General features: G+C 43.5%; 1 protein-coding gene across 1 annotated transcript; it reads left to right on the plus strand.

The window, feature by feature from the left end:
• The first annotated feature begins 11066 nt into the window (after positions 1 to 11066).
• Positions 11067 to 13037, plus strand: CCL19 (C-C motif chemokine ligand 19). Its single transcript, XM_081281798.1, has 4 exons — positions 11067 to 11321; positions 12286 to 12418; positions 12589 to 12682; positions 12775 to 13037. Exons 1-4 carry the CDS (start codon positions 11261 to 11263, stop codon positions 12793 to 12795), a joined length of 309 nt encoding a protein of 102 aa, XP_081137924.1. The 5' UTR covers positions 11067 to 11260; the 3' UTR covers positions 12796 to 13037.
• The last annotated feature ends 5972 nt before the right edge of the window (positions 13038 to 19009 follow it).

The following is a 19009-nucleotide window of genomic DNA, read 5'->3' on the forward strand; positions in this document are numbered from 1 at the left end:
ACTTTGCTTATTCACCCTGGATAGAGCTGTAAGCAGCTGCCTATTTGTCATGATGCCAGCATACCTTGACCCATCTGGAAATCAAGACCATGAATTTTTCTCCCTGTTAACTGTAGAGAAATCTCCATGAAACGGTAAGTGTGATCAGAGGAAGAGGCAGAAAATAACATGTATATATGTCAGCACCATCTTCCTATGCTTTTATCATGTCTTCTGAAACTTCCAAGGTCTGGTTTCTTATATAAAATGTCCATTTAATAGTGAATACTACTGTGCACATTGATCGGGGACAGATAGATCAAGTAGTGGGAACACAAGATTAAGGGAATAATTCTTTAAAATGGGCCCACTTCGCCTGGCATGCATGCGGCCTGGGTTCGATCCTCAGCACCACATACAAACAAAGATGTTGTGTCCGCCGAAAACTAAAAAATAAATATTAAAATTGTTTTTAAAAAAATAAAAAAAATAAAATGGGCCCACTGTGCTGACTCCCCACATTCTTTCTTTTCCAACAAGAAATTCACCTGCAGCTCTGCCTCACTAAAGTGGCCAGGACATGTCACATGTCTCAGCAAACTACCATTATCTGCAGGAGACATGCAGGTCCAAAATCATTGATAAGAGAGGAACACAAGTTACCCTGAAAGATTTGGTGGCCCTTTTCACAGACCAGATCCCAGAACTCAGGGAGATAAGGCTAATTGCTCCTAATCATAAAATCTATAAGAATTTTATAGAACCGGTCAACATAGATCAAAATAATCTAAAAAGGTCATGGCAGCCCTGATGGGGAGAATCACAGTCTTTGGGACAAGAGTCCCCTGTGTCCCCTTTGCTAGCAAAGCAATAAAACTTTTTTCTTTCCTTTTTTCAAAAGAAAGAAAGAAAGAGGAAGGTAATGGCAGTGGTGACCTGAAAGTCTGATGTAATCCTGATGTCAGTTAAAAATCAAAATGTGGTGTGGGGCTGGGATTGTGGCTCAGCGGTAGAGCACTCCCCTAGCACGGGCGGGACCTGGGTTCGATCCTCAGCACCACATAAAAATAAAAGGCATTGTGTTGTGTCCATCTACACCTAAAAAATTAATAAATATTTTTTAAAAAATCAAAAGGTGGACTTGGATGGAACTCTCTGGACACTTCTCTGAGATTCCCAATAAAACTGAAGTGCAAGAGAGGCACTGCACGGCAGTCCTCTCCTCTCTGAGAAGACCCATTTTCTCCCTTGAAAATGTCCCCTTTTCCCCTTTTCCATCTCTTCTAGTAAACACTTGCAATTTGCAAGAATCAGGGTTTGAAGGTGGAAAGGTCTTCACACTGCCTCAATTTCTCAGAAGAACCCAACATTGTAACAATTGGTGGCACTGATCATCAACCATAGATCTGAGGTTCAGAGTGAAGATCAGAGTTACAGGGGGCCTAAGTTTATCCCCAGTCCTCACTGGTGCCTCTCTTTTCTGGTGAGGCCAGTGGTGAAAGCTCCTTAGTGCCCTCAGAACAACAGTGAGAGCCTGGGATGGCACAGTGCCGGTTTAGCCACCATCTGGGAACCAGTCCCTCCCTTGAGACAAGAGGCGTTGAAAGGGACATTTCCTTAGGAGGAGGCCCAGGAACCCCATCCCACATCTCAGGCCCCTGGGATTCCACCTTCTGGCCCCATAAGCACTGCCCCTTCCTCTTTTCACCATTTCCCTAAATCTAACACCTAGGTCAAAAGAACCACTAGAGGGAGCCTGGCTTGGAACAGCCCCTTCATTTTCCCCTCTCTCAATCCTGGGAACCAAGAGGGGATTTCTAAGGAGAGGGACTGGCCAGCTCATTATCAGACAAATCCCCAAATTTCAAGGAATCAACGGGGGAGAGAATAAGATTTCTCATCCTTATGAGAAAGACCAGAAGAAAAGACTTTGAAAGAGGAATTAATATATGAGATACTTGCTAAACCATCCCCATTCAAGCTCTAGACTCTTGTATGAAGAGAGAGGAATGTTTCCTTCACAAGTTATTGACATATCTTACTTTTCATCCATTATTATCATTAGTAGTAGTAGTAGTAGCAGCAGCAGCAGCAGCAGCAGCAGTAGTATATTGCAGCACATGGGATTGAACCCAGGGCCTCATGCATGCTCTACACTGATCTGCATCCTCAACTCTCCATCCATTAATTATAATAACAGTATTTCTGATCACTTACTATGTGCTAGGCTCTGTATCAAGCAAGTATTTTATCACTATTTACTTCACTTTCCCAACAACACCATGAATTAGTATTTATTATCTTTATATTATTGTTCCTGTTTTACATATAAGGCTCATACAACTAGTAAGCGGTAGAGCTGAAACAGATTGAATTTGGGGTCTCCCTCTGAAATTAAGAACCACTGCCTCATGGTGAGAATAGAAGCTGAAGGTCTGTCTCCCCAACACTCCCTTGGTCTAACATCAAGAAAACTGAGACTGGAAATTGCCCCTTCCCCAGACCTGTCTAGCTTGAGGCAGGATAGATTAGCAACCCTTGTCCCAGGCCCCACCCCTCCCATATGTCCCATGACATAGCACTGGCTAGTTAAATCTGCATATGTCTGTTTCCTGCCTTTTGCTTCTTCTCCTTTAAAGTTCTGCTAATTTTCAGGAATTTCAGAAATGGAAAATTGAAACAATAAGTTTTTTTCCATCTTCCTTCAAAGCTGGCTTTGAATAAAGCCTATTTTCCTCTAATTTGAGTCTGAATATTTCTGGAGTAGTGAGTGATGAAGTCTAGCCTCTTCCTCCCTGAGTAGGATCCTGTGCTGCCCAGTAACATAAGCACTCACTAAATATTAACCACTGTGAGAAACATGCTCACCTGCCCAAACCCAAAGACTGTACTGAAAGAAAAAAAAAAGTATAGAGAAAGCAAGGTTTTTAATGACACTCTTTCAAGATCAGGTGTCTGGGTGAACAGGTACACCTAGAGTAGTTACAGTCCTCATTTTATTCCCTAGTGTACAAAGGTCCCTCAGCCAGTTTCTCATTGGCTGAATACTGTGGGGTGTACAGTCTTCCCCAACATGGTGTAAGTTTTCCTGTCCCTTATTGAGTTATTTAAAGACATGTACCTTAAATTTCCCCCACCTCCCTTTGCTCTCTTGTGGCAGGAAGGCCTTTTGAGGGGGAATGAGTGCCTCTTGGTGCCTACACAGCTTATCTGGGTTAGACAGGCTGAGGCAGGGGGCTTCCCTCTTACCTCCTGTTTGTCAAGGGGCTGTGCACTCTTGTGTTAACTGCTTGTAACTTTTCATTCGGTTCTCTCCTCCTGTGTTTTTCTTATATCCTATTTTATATTTAAGGCTAAATACTGTATTCTGAAAATGGACCACTGGACTTCTTTTACCTTTTTTTTTTTGTACTGGGTGTTGAACTCAGGGGCACTTAACCACTGAGCCACATCCCCATCCCTATTTTGGATTTTATTTAGAGACAGGGTCTCACTGAGTTGCTTAGCACCTCACCATTGCTGAAGCTGGCTTTGAACTCGAAATCCTCCGGTCTCAGTCTTTCAAGCCACTGGGATTACAGGCATGCACCACCATACCCAGCTGGACCACCAGACTTTCTATTCTTACAACCATAATTATTATTTCATCCTTTCGCTCAGATATCTGTCCATTAACTCATCTATCCATTCATCTTTCCATTGATGTATCCATTCTTCTGCCTACAGTGTTTCTGTTTATTCTGGTTACTCCGACCCTAATCATTCTCTATGTTTCTCTGACCTGCTGTGTTCCCTGGAAGGCTGACCTTGACAGATTGCATTATCCAGGATCCCTCACCCTCTGGTTTCTGTTTGGGTTTGGCCAATGGGAAGGAGTAGCAGATCAGTGGATGGAAGGAGAAAGAACTTGGGATATTAATTCCCCACATCCTTCATCTTGTATGTGTCTTGGCAGTGAATAATTTCGTTCATGGCAATTGTTCTCAAAGAAACATTGGGTCCTTGTTCCCCAGTGTTGAAGATCAAACACCCAAGAAAAGCCGAGGCAAGAAAACAAGTTTTATTCAAGGGGTAGAACACACAGAGAGAAATAGAGATATAGAGACAGACAGACAGACAGACTCCTCTGGAGAGAAGGGGGTCTAGAGCCAGCCTGGGGAGGCTGGGGGTGTCTTATAGATTTCAGGTTTCCTTTTTCTTATGTCTATGAGACCAAAGGCAAGAAAAGAGCCTTCCAGGGGATGATTGCTTGTGTTGGAAAGTGCTGTTAGCACTTCCCCTCTCCCAGAAGCTGTTAGCAACACATTCCTGAGAAGTGCTATCTGTCCATTTCCTTTTCTTTGGAAATCAACTACCTGTCCTTTGTCCTGGTCTCAGTAGTTTTAGGACAGCAGCATCAATATCAATAGAATCTTGTTTGAAATGGAAACTCTCAGATCCTACTTAACTAAATCAGAGACTCCAAAGAAGGGTCCAACAAACTGTGATGGACACAGACACACCTTCCAGGTGACTTTAATGCATGCTAAAGTTTGAGACTTACTGATCTAGAGTTACAGATCCTTTCATACCGCCTCCCATTCATGGATCTATCTCAAACAAAAACTTTTGGAATAGTATTCCTTCCCTTTGCCCCTTTAGGTTTTGATATGGTAATACTTCCTGCCTTTGCTAGACCACAGTTCCTCACCATCTCACAATGTTTCCTCAATCATGACCTTGCTTCTTAAACTGCCAATTTTTTTTTTTCAAAATCCCCAGTTTGATTCAGATGCTTTTTTTAAATTTTTTTAGTTTTTGTCGGACACAACATCTTTGTTTGTATGTAGTGCTGAGGATCGAACCCCGGCCTCACGCATGCCAGGCGATCGCGCTACCGCTTGAGCCACATCCCCAGCCCTCAGATGCTTTTTTTTTAAATTTATTTTTTAATTGTAGTTGGACACAATACTTTGTTTTATTTATTTATTTTTATGTGGTGCTGAGGATGGAACCCAGGGCCTCGCTCGTGTGAGGCAAGCACTCTACCGCTGAGCCACAACCTCAGCCCTATTAAACTGCCCTTTTATAAAATCTTTCTGGTTAAAACTTTTTTGAAAATGTGTGATATTGTGCAGTATATATTTGATCTTCCTGCTCCTTTCCGGTCAAATAACCTCTAAAATTCTTGAAATTCCCAGAGTGATAAGAGTGTCTTTTGTATACTAATGAGATGACTGATGACAAGAGTATCTTAGGTATGCTAATGAGATGTCTGGTTGTCTAGCATGCCTAGATAGCCTTAGGATGGATTTGATTACCTGGGTGTTGGTTAATCTTGTGGTAAAAAGATTGGAACTTTCAGCCCTACCCCCCATACTGCCTGGGAGGGGTGAGGCCCCCCTCCAAGGTTGAATTAATAAATCAATAGCTAATGATGAAACCAATTATGCTTATATACTAAAGTTTTCATAAAACCCCAGAGAGGATTGAGTTCTGGAGTCTTCTGAAAAGCTGAACAAGTGAAGATTCCTCGAGGGGGCCAAAAAAGGAGTGGAAGCTATTTTCCTTCTCCCGTATCTGATGCTATGCTTCTCTTTCATCTACCTGTTCATCAGTATGCTTTATAATATCTTTTATAACAAACCGTAAATGTGTCAGGCACAGGGACACACACCTGTAATCCCAGCTACTCAGAGATAGAGGCAGGAGGATCATGAATTCAAAGCCAGCCTCAGCAAAAATGAGGCACTAAGCAACTCAGTGAGACCCTGTCTCTAAATAAAATACAAAAAGAGCTGGGGGTGTGGATCAGTGGTTGAGTGCCCCTGAGTTCTATCCCTGATACCCTCCTCCTGTCCCCGCAAAAAAATTAAAAAAAAAAAGTGTGTTTCCCTGAGTTCTGTGAGCTACTTTAGCACATTAAACCCAAAGAGGGAGTCCTGGGAACCCGTATACATAACTGGCTGGTCAGAAGCACAAGCTGCAACCTGTTCTTGTGACTGGCAACTGAAGTAGGTGCCAGTCTTGTGGGACTGAACCCTCAACCTCTGAGATCTGATGCAGTCTCCAGATAGATAGTGTCAGAACTGAATTGAGTTAGAGGACACCCAGCTGATGTCTGCTGGAGAGTCATCTGCCAAAGAATTGCTGGGTAGGGGAGAATCCCAAGTATTGAGTAATCAGTAAGACAAGTGTTTGATTTTTCCCATACCCTTACATATGCCATTTATTTCCTGCCAGGATCCTGACTGATAGAGAAAATGGTTGCAGAAGTGATCCCAGGAAACATTGCCAAAATGGAATCCTAGAATTGAGTTGCTCAAGTATTTGATGAGTACAAGGATAATCTCCTTGCATGGGAAAAGAGGACAAAGCAATCTGGGCAATGCAGAAGCCTCAAAATCACTTAGAATATCACCAGTGAGACATAGGATGGAATACTAAAAGGCAAGAGTTAGAAGTATCTGAGTCATTTAATTGCTATGGCCACAAATGATGACTGCAAATGGTGATTACATATATTTTGGAGGGTTTGCTGTTTCTAATTGTGCTAGCAAAATTACATTAAAAAAAAAAAAAAGATAAGTTCAAGATCATGAACTTCTAACTCAAGGCAGGAATAAAGATCCAGATAACTTCTATAAAAGTCTATTAAAGTCTTAAGAAATTTATTTTATAAAATAAATTTATGATTTTATTTTAAGCCAGGGTGGTGGCACAAGCCTGTGATATCAAGTAGAAGGATCACAAGTTCAAAGCCAGCCTCAGCAATCGAGGTGCTAAGCAACTCAGTGAGACCTTGTCACTAAATAAAATACAAAATAGGGCTGGGGATGTGGCTCAGTGATTGAGTGCCCCTGAGTTCAATCCCTGGTAAGAAGAAGAAGAAGAAGGAGAAGAAGAAGAAGGAGAAGGAGAAGGAGAAGGAGAAGGAGAAGAAGAAAGAGGAGGAGGAGGAGGAGGAGGAGGAGGAATATTTATTTTATGTGGTCATGTGGCAGACATGACTGAAAATCAAATCTAAGATTCCATTGTATGAATTGTAGAGTTGCAACATCAGATAAACATACAAGCCTACCACATCCCTTATGCTGAAATAGAGGCACTGTGGTGAAGAAGAAGGACTCTGAGACTTAGGATTGGAGATATAAGGGCAGAGATGAACGAAGCTGAGAATTTTGGACCTCCAACCTCCCCATCTCTAAAACTTCCTTGATGGCAGAATATCATTCCCACTTCCTCTGAAAACTATGAAGAATCCAGTATTCCCTACTAGAAAATGTTTTGAAAACTCCTTGGAAGTGGGTGTGCCTTTTTTCTTCAGGACCCACCAGACAACCCCTCATAGTTTCCAGGCCCATATGAAGGTTTGATCCTAATGGTACTATAGATGTGCTCCAAGTACAAGAGCATATATACTGAAGGAGTTGTAGGAACCTGCCAACTTGTGTTGGAAGAATCCTGGGGACAAGTGAGGACAAATTTATCGATGTGTGTTCATCCAGGATTTCTGTAATACATTGGTCAGTAAGATTCTAGCTTTTCTTTTTTTTTTTTTTTTTTGAAAGAGTGAGAGAGAGTGAGAAAGAGGGAGAGAGAGAGAGAACTTTAATATTTATTTTTCAGTATTTGGCGGACACAGCATCTTTGTCTGTATGTGGTGCTGAGGATCGAACCCGGGCCGCACGCATGCCAGGTGAGCGTGCTACCACTTGAGCCACATCCCCAGCCCAGGTTCTAGCTTTTCAATCTGATGTTGATCATAGACCACTGTTAGGCTTTCAGTAACCAATCTAACAAAATATTGAGCACATTCCCAGGTGATCCGCTAATATAATAATATTCAAATCTGGAATGGGCCCCAATGTGTTGAAAGCTTGGGCCCCAATGCAGCAATATTCAGAGATGGGAAATGATTTGTGATACCAGTCTTGGAGATCAGGACTGGATCCTTATTTTCCTGGTGTCGAAGATTAAACACCCAAGAAACACTGGGGCAAGCATGGAAAATGAGTTTTATTTAAGAAAGGGACAGAAGTAGCAGACTTCTCCGAAGAGAAGGGGGCCCAGAGATGGGTGTCCATGGGTGTCCATGGAAGTAGATGTGTCTTGCTATTTTATAGACCCCAGCACCCCTCACCTTCTCTTTCTTCTCTGTGTACATGCCTAAGGGCAAGGAGGAACAGCACAGAGGGTAATTGTTAGTAATTCCTTGTCCAAGGAATTGTGATCAGAGAGGTTGGCTGTTAGCAATCCTTTGTCTTTTCTTTGATACCCAGCCCTTATGTTCTCAACTCCCATCATTCATTGCCTTCACTGACAGCCAGACCCTTCCCCTCTGCTTCAGTTTGCTGAGGAATGTGACATTTCTGTTTCCTCAGGCCAGGTAGGGATGCAGGCAGATTGCTTTTTGGCAAATAAAGCACCCACAGAAAGTCAGTGCAATAGACTCATTTTATAGACTTATTCTCTTATCTTCATGTTCCCATTATCCTCATATATTTGTCCCCTTACAATTGGATCATGAGGGTTCTAAACTCATCAGTGGATTAATCCATTTGATGGATTAATAATTCGAATGGATTGTTAGGAAAGTGTAGGAGGTAGGGTCTAGTTGAAAGAAGTAGGTCATTGGAGGCATGCCTTGAAGGAGTGTATTTTGTCCCTGGATACTTCCTTTCTCTCTGCTTCCTGGCTACCATGAGCTGAGATTTCCTGTGCCACAACTTTCCGCCATGATGTTCTGCCTCACTTCAAGCCCAAAGAAACCAGCCAACCATGGACTGAAAGTTCTGAAACCATGAACCCAAACAAATCTTTTCTTCTTTTGTGTCAGGTATTTTGGTCACAGGGATGAAAAGTTGATTAACACAGGTGAATGAAATTACTATATAAACTATAGGAATGACTGGTAATCAATGTTTGCCCATGGGATATGTGGTGATAGCAAATTGGTCATGGTCTCCTAAGTAATGAAATAGATGAACAGCTTACTGATATGCTAATTGACACAAAATTTCTAGACCTTATGGGTAGAAAATTTATTCAGGTAATATTGGAATTGGCATTTTTTTACGTCTTTTCTAATTTTTTTCTTTTTTCTTTATTTATATGTGACAGCAGAAAGCATTATAATTCTTATTACACATAGAGCACAATTTTCATATCTCTGGTTGTATACAAAGTATATTCACACCAATTCGTGTCTTCATACATATACTTTGGATAATAATGTCCATCACATTCCACCATCATTTCTAACCCCATACCCCCTCCCTTCCCCTCCCACCCTTCTGCCCTATCTAGAGTTCGTCTATTCCTCCCATGTTCCCCCTCCCTACCCCACTATGAATCAGCCTCCTTATTTTTTTTTGAGAGACAGAGAATTTTTTTAATATTTATTTTTTAGTTTTTGGTGGACACAACATCTTTATTTTATTTTTATGTGGTGCTGAGGATCGAACCCAGCACCCAGCACATGCCAGACGAGCGTGCTACCTCTTGAGCCTCATCCCCAGCCTAAATCAGCCTCCTTATATCAGAGAAAACATTCAGCCTTTGGTTTTGGGGGATTGACTAACTTCACTTATAATTTATCTGTTCCTCAAATTAAGTCAGCTCCCCAGACCTGAACCCCCTTGATTGTGTGGAAGGTGGGAGGTCCTGGATCTCTCTCACAGGTGAATTGTATTCTATTCTTCCTCCTAGTCAGTGTTTCTCAAAGTGTGGTGAAATTTCTAAGCTTCTAGGGATAGAGGTAAGCTGAAAAATAGTGACCTGGAACATTTTTACACATGAAGAAAGAGGCACAATGTTAAAAGGCAGTTTGGATTTTAGAAGCAACATATACCATAATTAGATGTACTACTTCAAAATATTTACTTGACATTTTGCATAAAGCCAAGAGTTCTGAATGAAGTTCAGAGCAAGAAAGGCCTCTACAGGCTCCAGGGAAAGTTGCTTTGCTGCTTGGGCCTAACAACACGTAAGTCCAATGAACTTTAAGTTGTTTGTGGCAAAGAAAGATCCTGTAGGAACCCTAAATAGGAGAATTATAGCAAAAACATAGACAGTGGAAGTTAAGGCCAAAGTTTTCCTGCTAACAATTGTTTTCTTTTTGAAAAGCAATTCCTGATTTGCCACTGGGTAAAACTCAGACTATAGTTCACCCAGTGACAATACCACCTAAGTGGGCCTTCTGGGAAACTGAGGCAGCATGAAAATCCCTCTCCTTCAAACTCCAATTCTTGCAAGTCAGAAAGATTTCAGACATGTTGCTCAGAGTGACAGGGATAGGAAAGAGGAAAGGGGACACTCTCAAGAGAGAGAGTAGGACCTTTCAGAGAAGAGAGGGACTGCTTGCCTCTCCTGCACTCCAGTTTTTATTGGAGGTCCCAGAGAAGTGTCCAGAGAATCCCACCCAAATCCACCTCTTGACTTTCGACTGACAGCAGGATGACATCAGATTTTGAAGTCGCCACTGCGATAACTCTACATCACTTTGGCCCACACTGATTGGTTCTGATTGGATTCCTAATCATAAATTCTTACAGATTTTATGATTAGAAGCAATTATCCTTATCTCCCTGAGTTCTGGGATCTGATCTGTGAAAAGGGCCACAAAAATCTCCACTTTCAGGGTAAATTGGGTTCTTCTTATCAACATGATTTTGGACTTGCATGTCTCCTGCAGATAACAGGTAGTTTGCCAAGACATGTAACATATCCTGGCCACTTCAGTGAGGCAGAGCTGCAGGTGAATTGCTTGTTGAAAAAGAAAGAATGTGGGGAGTCAGCACAGTGGGCCCATTTTATAGAATAATCCCCTTAATCTTGATCTGTCTGCCCCTACAACAAGGAGATCAGAATGCAAACACTGTCCCTAGAGCTGATAATAAATAGCTCCCCCTTTTCTTGGCCAGACTGTAGACTGCTTAGGTTCTCAGAGCTGAAGCCAAACTAAGCAGAAGAGAGGGGGAAGCCACTAAGAGGGAAGGAGGGAGGGCAGGATCCTGTTTTGCCAGAAAGAGGGGGGTAAAGGAGAATCCCCGGAACGGGACATAGAGGGGAATTTTGGACAGAGAAAGTGAAAGCTCTGGGCCATAAATAAGAAGCAGCCACAGCCTCACACAGGCTCTCACACACACACTTCTAGATCCCCTCACACCCCAAGGACGCCTGTGCACTGCCACCACTCTCCTGCAAGCCTACTGGAGCCTCAGCTTCACAGACGCATACACACACCCAGAGACTCACTCAGACTTCCACAGTCGCTGCTGCCTGACTCAGTTCACTCTCCATGGCACCCCGTGTGGCCCCACTACTGGCTCTCAGTCTACTAGTTCTCTGGAACTCCCCAGGTAAGGCTGAGGGGATGACTAGGGTGGTGGTGGCAGTGAGTTGGGGGTCAAAAATCAGGGTCTCAAATTGCTTGTTGATGGTCATGAGGGATACTCCAAATTCAGAGGAATTCTTGGGTCTGCATGTTTCAATGAACCTAGGGGTTCCCTGTGCCCTGTGTGTATGCCTGTGAGTGTGGGCACCTCCATACCCTTAAATTCCAATATGGATCAGCTTTTGGCATATTCTGGGGCCTATAGCTTCCTTCCTTTGCAGTGTCTATTTCTGTGCCTCTGTTTCCCAGGTAGAAAAAAAGGAACATATATATTTGTTAAAGGTAGGGAGAAATGGAGACACTGAGGCAAGGCTGACAGTCAAAATATTCAGTGATACATTCTCTTTTTCTCCTCCTCCTCCTTCTCCTCTTCCTCCTCCTTCTTCTTTTTTATTGTTTTTGTTTTTGCTTTTGTTTTGTTTTGTTCTGAGACAGGATCTCACTATGTTGCACAGGCTGGCCTAAAAATGTGGGACAATAGGTCTGTGGCAACATAGCTTAACTATTTACCAATTCATAAGCCTTAACACCAGCTTCTCTGCCCCAGTACTGTGACTAGCATTAACGTTTTTTTTCCAGAAACACAGACAAGGGTTTACTTAGGAAAATAGAGACATGTTCAAGGGAGAGTATGGGCCATCTCCAGTCAAAGAGACAGCTAGCATTAATTTTTTATTTGTGGAACATGGAGAAGTTGAGAACACCTGAGAGAAAGAGAGATTATGGTGATCAGAGTAGCAGGAAGGCATCCGTGGGGCTCAGGGTAGTGGTTCTTTACCAAACAGTTCAGAAGTATTACAATAGAGTTTGCAACCATATTGGTGCACACTGGCTGAATGTCAGCACACAGCTGACCTTAATCCCACTTCAGACTGTGGCCTCCCTTCCTCACCATCCCTATATCCTGACACCTTCTTCTCCTATCCCAGCCCCAGCTCTGGGTGGTGCCAATGATGCAGAAGACTGCTGCCTGTCTGTTACCCAGCGCCCCATCCCTAGGAACATCGTGAAAGCCTTTCGCTACCTCCTCCTCGAGGATGGCTGCAGGGTGCCTGCTGTTGTGTAAGTTGCTGGGAAGCTGTCTAGTCCTATACTCCCATTGGCTTCTAGTGATACCCCTACCTTTTTATCCCTCTTTTTCTGATCAAGCTTAACTCCTTCAAGGTAGCCTTTGAAAGTTTCCCAGACATGGTCCCCAGCCTTTCTCTCTGACCTCTGACCTCTGACTCCAGGTTCACCACACTTAGAGGCCACGAGCTCTGTGCACCCCCAGACCAGCCCTGGGTAGACCGTATCATCCACAGATTGAAAAAGTCCTCTGCCAAGGCAAGTCTGTCCTCCCAGCCCTACCTCCAACCTCCAAACCCCTGTTCAAGATTCTGTCCATCCCATGACTCTGCCTATCCTTCCTCCCACAGAGCAAGCACCACAGCAATTAAACCATAACGGTACCAGAGGGAGCCCTGTGTCTGACTGAAGGGATGGGACTCTCCCTGGCCTGGGGAACCAAAGACCAGAAGGGAAGACAAGGCTTCCAGCTGCTCTGCACCCCACCTGTCCCAACCAAGGCAGGGCCTTCAGTGTCTTTGTGTGAGTGTGTGAGTGAAAGGGTGAATATAGCAAGATCACAGCCTCTTCATGCCCAGATTGCAATGCTTTCAATAAAGCCACTTAGCACCCATTGATCTGTTTGTTTGCTTTCTGTTTGCTCTTCATCTAAAAGGACAGGAATAAGAAAGGAAGAGATGGAATGTCAGAATCTATTTTCTACCTTAAGTTCTGAGCAATCTCTTCATAAACCTTTACCTAACACCCTGATGATCTCAGGATCAGCCCCCACAATTAGGGCCCCATTTCATGTCTCCTGTCTATCACACTCATGTTTAGCCACTCTCAACTTGTGCCAGTCCCTGGACAAGCCAAGTGTCTTGGGCCTGCCCATGTTTTCTCTCCAAGGTAGGTGTCCAAGCCTCCAGGTGTCTCAGGGATCAGGTATCAGTGAAGGAAAGGAGTAGGGCAGAGGGCTTAGCTCTAATGCCTGAGGAAGTGTCTGTCTGCCCATACCATTCCCTCTTGCACGTTCTTCTCTCTCCTCTGTCCTCCAGCTTCCCATCTGGATCCATATGTTTCTTTCTCCAAGAAGCCTTTCCTGTCCCCAAGCAGGGTTTTATAACTTCACTCCCTCACATCCTCTCTCCCATAGCATTCATCACACTGACCAATATTTGCTATATTTGTCCATCTTCCTGGGCAAGGATCAAGTCTAGTTTGGTTTCCAAAGTGCCACCTGGCACAAGGTAGTTACTCAATAAGTATTTGTTTAGAGAATAATAAATACATGATGAAAGACTCAGAAGCTGTGTGTGAAGGCTCCATCTGTACATACAGAATCTGACCTCTAGACCAGCCCTCCTCTCTAATTCAGTCAGTCTAAGCAAGTTCCTGTCCATTCTGAGCAATCCGGGGGGCCATACCTCTCAGGGGCACTGACAAACAGACCTGGGAGCCATAGGTCAGAGATGGGAGAAAAACCCTCAGGATAAAAGAAGGAGCAGCCAAAGAAGCTCAGGATAACCAGCAGGCAGCTCCACCCTTACCCTGCAGTGCACATGGGTTCTAGGGTTCAGAGGCAACACTGAGACCAGGGGAGTCTCAGGGAAAGAGTCTCAGGTCTGAAGAACAAAAGCCCTGAGGCTCTTAGAGCATCCCATAGGGATGTCTGTGAGGAGTAAACTCCCTGTGCTTCCCTAGTCCCTCAGAGAAGCTTGTTGATTTCCAGAGTATAGCCTTTAAAGGCCTGTAACAGTCAAGAATGACAAGTCTGCCTGGCATGGGTGGTGCACTATAATCCCAGTGACTCAGGAGGCTGAGGCAGGCAAACCGCAAGTTTAAAGCCAGCCTCAGCAAAAGTGAGGTGCTAAGCAATTCAGCGAGATCTTGTCTCTACATAAAATACAAAATAGGGCTGGGGATGTGGCTCAGTGGTGGAGTTCAATCCCCAGACCAAAAAAAAAAAGAATGACAAGTCGGTATGCTAGGTTCCAATGGCAGTTAGGAGGCCAAATTGAATACTCTTACCTGGAAAGACAAGTCATCATTATACAAGATTCAACTCAGCCAGAAACAAAGCTAGGTCTAGGCAGGCTGTAGAAGGAGAACAAAAGGATTGTGCCAGCCCCTATTCACTGGGATGAAAGTATGACAGCATCTTCATCTTCTCTGCTCCCATGGCAGGTGTTAAAAACTTCAGGTACCGAAATCTCAGAGTCACAAGGGGTGGGAGGGATGGGAATAGCTTTCAAAAATAGTTGTTATGACTGGAAAGTTTGGCTCTGATGCTGAGGAAAAATTATTCATCCATTCATGCATCCATGCATCCAGCTGTCTCTGCGTCCATTAGATCTCCATCTACACACCTACCCAACTATCCTCTTCCATCAAGCCAGCCAGCCATGGAGCACCCTGCATCCCACAGGCAGAGAATAAACACATATATAAGGGGGGCACATTGCCTCAAATCCTTCTCAGGTACCACTGAAACAAAGAGGAAGTCAGCCTACCTCAAAAGCAGACACAGATCCTCCTTCTGGATCCTCACATGAATACAGAGAGGGAAGATAAGGTAGGAGTTCTAAGGAAGTTGCTACCAGTACCGAGTCCCTAGACACTACCTCCATGGCATTGCTACTAGGAGGTTCAATGTCTAGGCCCATGTCTCATATCTCTGCCGCTGTCACTATGTGACACTAGGCAAGTTTCTTCAACCCTCCATGGGCTTCAGTTCTCCCATCTGTCAGATGACAAAGAGGGGGTTGATTTTTCTTTTCTTTTCTTTTTTTTTTCCCAGTACTGGGAATTGAACTGAGTTATATTCTACTATTCTACCACTGAGTTATATTCTACCCTTTTTTAGTTTATTTTGAGGCAGGGTCTCACTAAGTTGCTGAGGGTCTCACTAAGTTACCCAGGCTGACCTCAAACTTGTAAACCTCCTATCTTGGGCTCCCAAGTCACTAGGATTATAGGCATGTACCACCATGGCCAGGAAGGTGCTTGATTTTTGAAAGTTGTTCCAAACAAACACTTGTCTCCTGAATCTTTGGATCTCATACTAAGCCCCGAGCATTTACATAGTCTCCCACAAAGTCAGGCATATCCAGAAACTTCCCCACGTCTTGGGTTACCAGGGGCCACCTTCTGGGAACAAAAGGGAAGCTGAGTGTGCTACTCAGGTTTTCATTGCTGTGAACAAAATACCTGACAAGAACAACTTAGAGGAGCAAAAGTTTATTTTGGGCTCATGGTTTCAGAGATCTCAGTCCATTGCTCTGGGCCTAAGATGAGGCAGAACATCGTGGCAGAAGGATGTGATGGAGTAAAGCTGTTGGGAAACAGAGAGAGCAACGGAGGACTCAGGGACTAGATATAGTCCAAGGGCACACCCCCAGTGACCTGCTTACTCCAGTCATGCCCCACTTACCTACAGTTACTACCCAGTGGTCCATTCAAATTATTATTTCATCAAATGGATTAATTCTCTGATGATATTACAGACTCCATGACCTAATCATTGCCTAAAAGTCTCCTCTGGACTTGCTATGTTAACGATCATGCTTTCAAAACATGAGCTTTTCAGAGAACATTAAAGGTCCAAACCATAACCCTGAGGCTCAGGAATAGAGAAAATAATCTAAAGCCAGTGAAATGCCTTAAATTGAACAGTCTCTGCTTGATCCTGGAACCTTTGAAAATAAGGAATTTGGAGGAAATCTGGGAGGGTGGGCACCTCACAATGAGCAGGCACATAACTCTCCCCACCCCTTCTCCAATCATTACAGTCCATCCTAGCCTTCTCCCCGGCTCTATTTCCTACCTTCCAAACATACCAACCCCTCTTGGGTCTTATCTACTTTTCTCCCTGTCAGGTGCCTAAATCCAGCAATCTTGACCCATCCTCCTTAAACACTCTCAGGACTGTGATGCCATCTAATCATCATCTGCTTCCTGTTTCACTACCATTTACTGATAGAAGTTACATCTTCATTATCACAAGTTTTACATGCTTACCTCTAACAGTGATTAGGATGATAGCTCTCTGGCAGGCAATGTGGACTCCTAGCTCTCCAAGCAGAATATAGAGGCCTTGTTGCCTGCCTCTAAATAGATCCCTTCCACTCTAGGGCACATGGCACTCACTATAGTTCAAGGCCTGTAGCTGAATGATATCTCCTACCCCAAAGGCCTGTGGTCCCTGCAGCTAATATCTCCCTAAGAGTACCTGACATCCCTACTTGGGGAGCTTCCTTTTGGACAAAAACCTACTGTCCTAAATTTGAGATAGCTACCAGAGAAGAGATTGAATCTTGTTCATCTTCAGTGCTAATATTACTCTGTACAGTGGTTGTCACAAAATAAGCCCCAATACACATTTGATTAGTAAGAAAAAGAATTGAACATGGCCCCTTCCTACTATGCCCACACAGGCCTGAAGCACATCCAGTTCTCAAGACTCTTGGGGGGTTGGGGATGTGGCTCAAGTGGTAGTGCGCTTGCCTGGCATGTGTGCGGCCCAGGTTCGATTCTCAGCACCACATACAAACAAAGATGTTGTGCCCACCGAAAACTAAAAAATAAAGATTAAAAAATTCTCTCTGTCTCTCACTGTCTCTTTAAAAAAAAATTTAAAAAAATTAAAAAAAAAAAAAAAGACTCTTGGGGCTGTCTGTTGCATGGCTGAGTATTTGGTCAGAGCCAACTCCATACGGTTTTGATCATGTTTTTGATCATCTCATGTTCAACTTCTCGGCAAGCTCCCACCCTGCATCACCCGCTTCTTCTAGCCTCCGGGAAATTCAGGAACAGCCAGAAAATCTTGGAAATAACAGTCTCAGAAAGGACCAGATCTTCAAAGTGGGGAGTTTCCTCCAAGATCCCCTCCAAAGGAATAAGCAGGCATCTCTCTGGTCAGAGAACTTCCTAGATGGCCCCTGAGACTTTGTCCACATGGAAGGACATATCTCTGTAGTACTAGCCAATTCAATAGCACTTCCTAAGTTCTGGGCACTGCTGTAAGTACTACTGCCATTCTTATGTTGCAGATGAAAAAATGGAAATGGGCTAGGAAAATGTCAGAACTGGGGTTCTTTCAGAATACTATTCTTTCAGAATACTATTACTACTCAGGCCACCCCTCTGGGCTGACCCATCTCCTAAATAAAAATGGAGACAGTACAGCACAGCCAGGAGAAAACCACTACTTTGGGTTAACTATGTGCCAGTCTCTGAGCTGAGTTCTTCATTTGCACTGTATCATTTCATTCTCAAATGACCTTATGAGTTGGGGACCATTAGTATCATTTTATATACAAAGAAATTAAAGCAGAGAGGTAGAATGAGCTCCAGATTCACACAACTAGTAAGTGGCAAAGCTGGAGTTGCAGCCTAAGCCTACCTGACTAGTAGTACCTAAAGTGAGAACTGGGGGGATGGAGTGTCTAGCTGTTTTGCTAGGACGACTTGGCTTGCTAGAAAGGGCTGGAGAAATTAAAAAAAAAACAAGAGGGGGAAGCTGGTAGCCCCAAATGGGACTACAGCACTTGAACTGAGACACAGAGATGTCTCCTGGAGGGCATCCAGCCTTCTGGCCCTCTCCAGTAGAAGGCAAGTGAACTTCTTCAGAGCCTCAAAGAGGAAGTCTGGGGGTGGGCGTTGTGGCTCAGCAGTAGAGCGTTTGCCTAGCATGTGCGAGGCCCTGGGTTTGATCCTCAGCACCACATAAAAATAGATAGATAAAATAAAGATATTGTATCCATTTACAACTAAGAAATAAATATTTAAAATAAAAATATTTAGATGAGGGGCTGGGGGTGTAGCTCAGTGGTAGAGTGTGTGCTTAGTTTGCACCAAAGAAGCACTAAATAAATAAATAAAAAATATTTAGATGGCAGGCCTCCATTTGTACTGTTGCTCCAAGCTCCACAAATGTTAGGTGGTAAGCCTGGCAGATGCCACCTCTGGAATCACAGCTGTAACTGCCCTTGTAAAATGGACATCATTTCTGCCACTATTCTACTACCACCAAAATGGGTCCTCTGACATCCCAGCCCCTTTACATCACTGCTAGCTTCTGATTCACAGCTTTTGAAATGAACTTATGATTAGCAAAGCCTAGGTCATGTGTCTGAGTCCTAGCTGCAAAGAGGGCTAGGGAGACTAGTATGTGACCTTTGGGGATTCTATGATGCAAACAAGCTCAAACAGTAATCAGGACTAATATAACAGGAAATTTCTCAAACACAGAAAGGAGTTAAGTTAGAGGGAAGTGAAGGAAAAAAAGAAAGATAAATATTTCTATAGTTTACCCTATAACTGTCCAACATCAATATACACCCTTCTTCTCAAACCCTAGACTTAAAAAAATTAAGAGTATCACCTAACATACTCATCTTTGCTTATAAAACCAAACCTCTCCTCACCCCTCCCCAAAGAGAAACTCAGAGCCTTAGTAATTACCACCCATATCTCTTAATCAGCTCAGGCCACCATAACAAAATACTGGATGGAAAGACTGGGTGGATCAAACAATAGAAATTTATTTTATCATAGTTCTAGAGACAGGAAGTCCAAGATCAAGGTGCCAGCATGGTCAGTTTC

This window comes from Spermophilus citellus, assembly GCF_964194105.1.
Source record: "Spermophilus citellus genome assembly, chromosome: 2".
In the NCBI taxonomy this organism is placed as follows: domain Eukaryota; kingdom Metazoa; phylum Chordata; class Mammalia; order Rodentia; family Sciuridae; genus Spermophilus; species Spermophilus citellus.

What these genes read in the sequence shown, in the direction of transcription:
- CCL19 (XM_081281798.1), top strand. Translation starts at nt 11,261, where the DNA reads ATGGCACCCCGTGTGGCCCCACTACTGGCTCTCAGTCTACTAGTTCTC. An exon ending in TGCAGGGTGCCTGCTGTTGT is followed by an intron (nt 12,419 to 12,588) that starts GTAAGTTGCTGG and finishes CTCTGACTCCAG; the next exon opens with GTTCACCACACTTAGAGGCC. An exon ending in TGAAAAAGTCCTCTGCCAAG is followed by an intron (nt 12,683 to 12,774) that starts GCAAGTCTGTCC and finishes TTCCTCCCACAG; the next exon opens with AGCAAGCACCACAGCAATTA.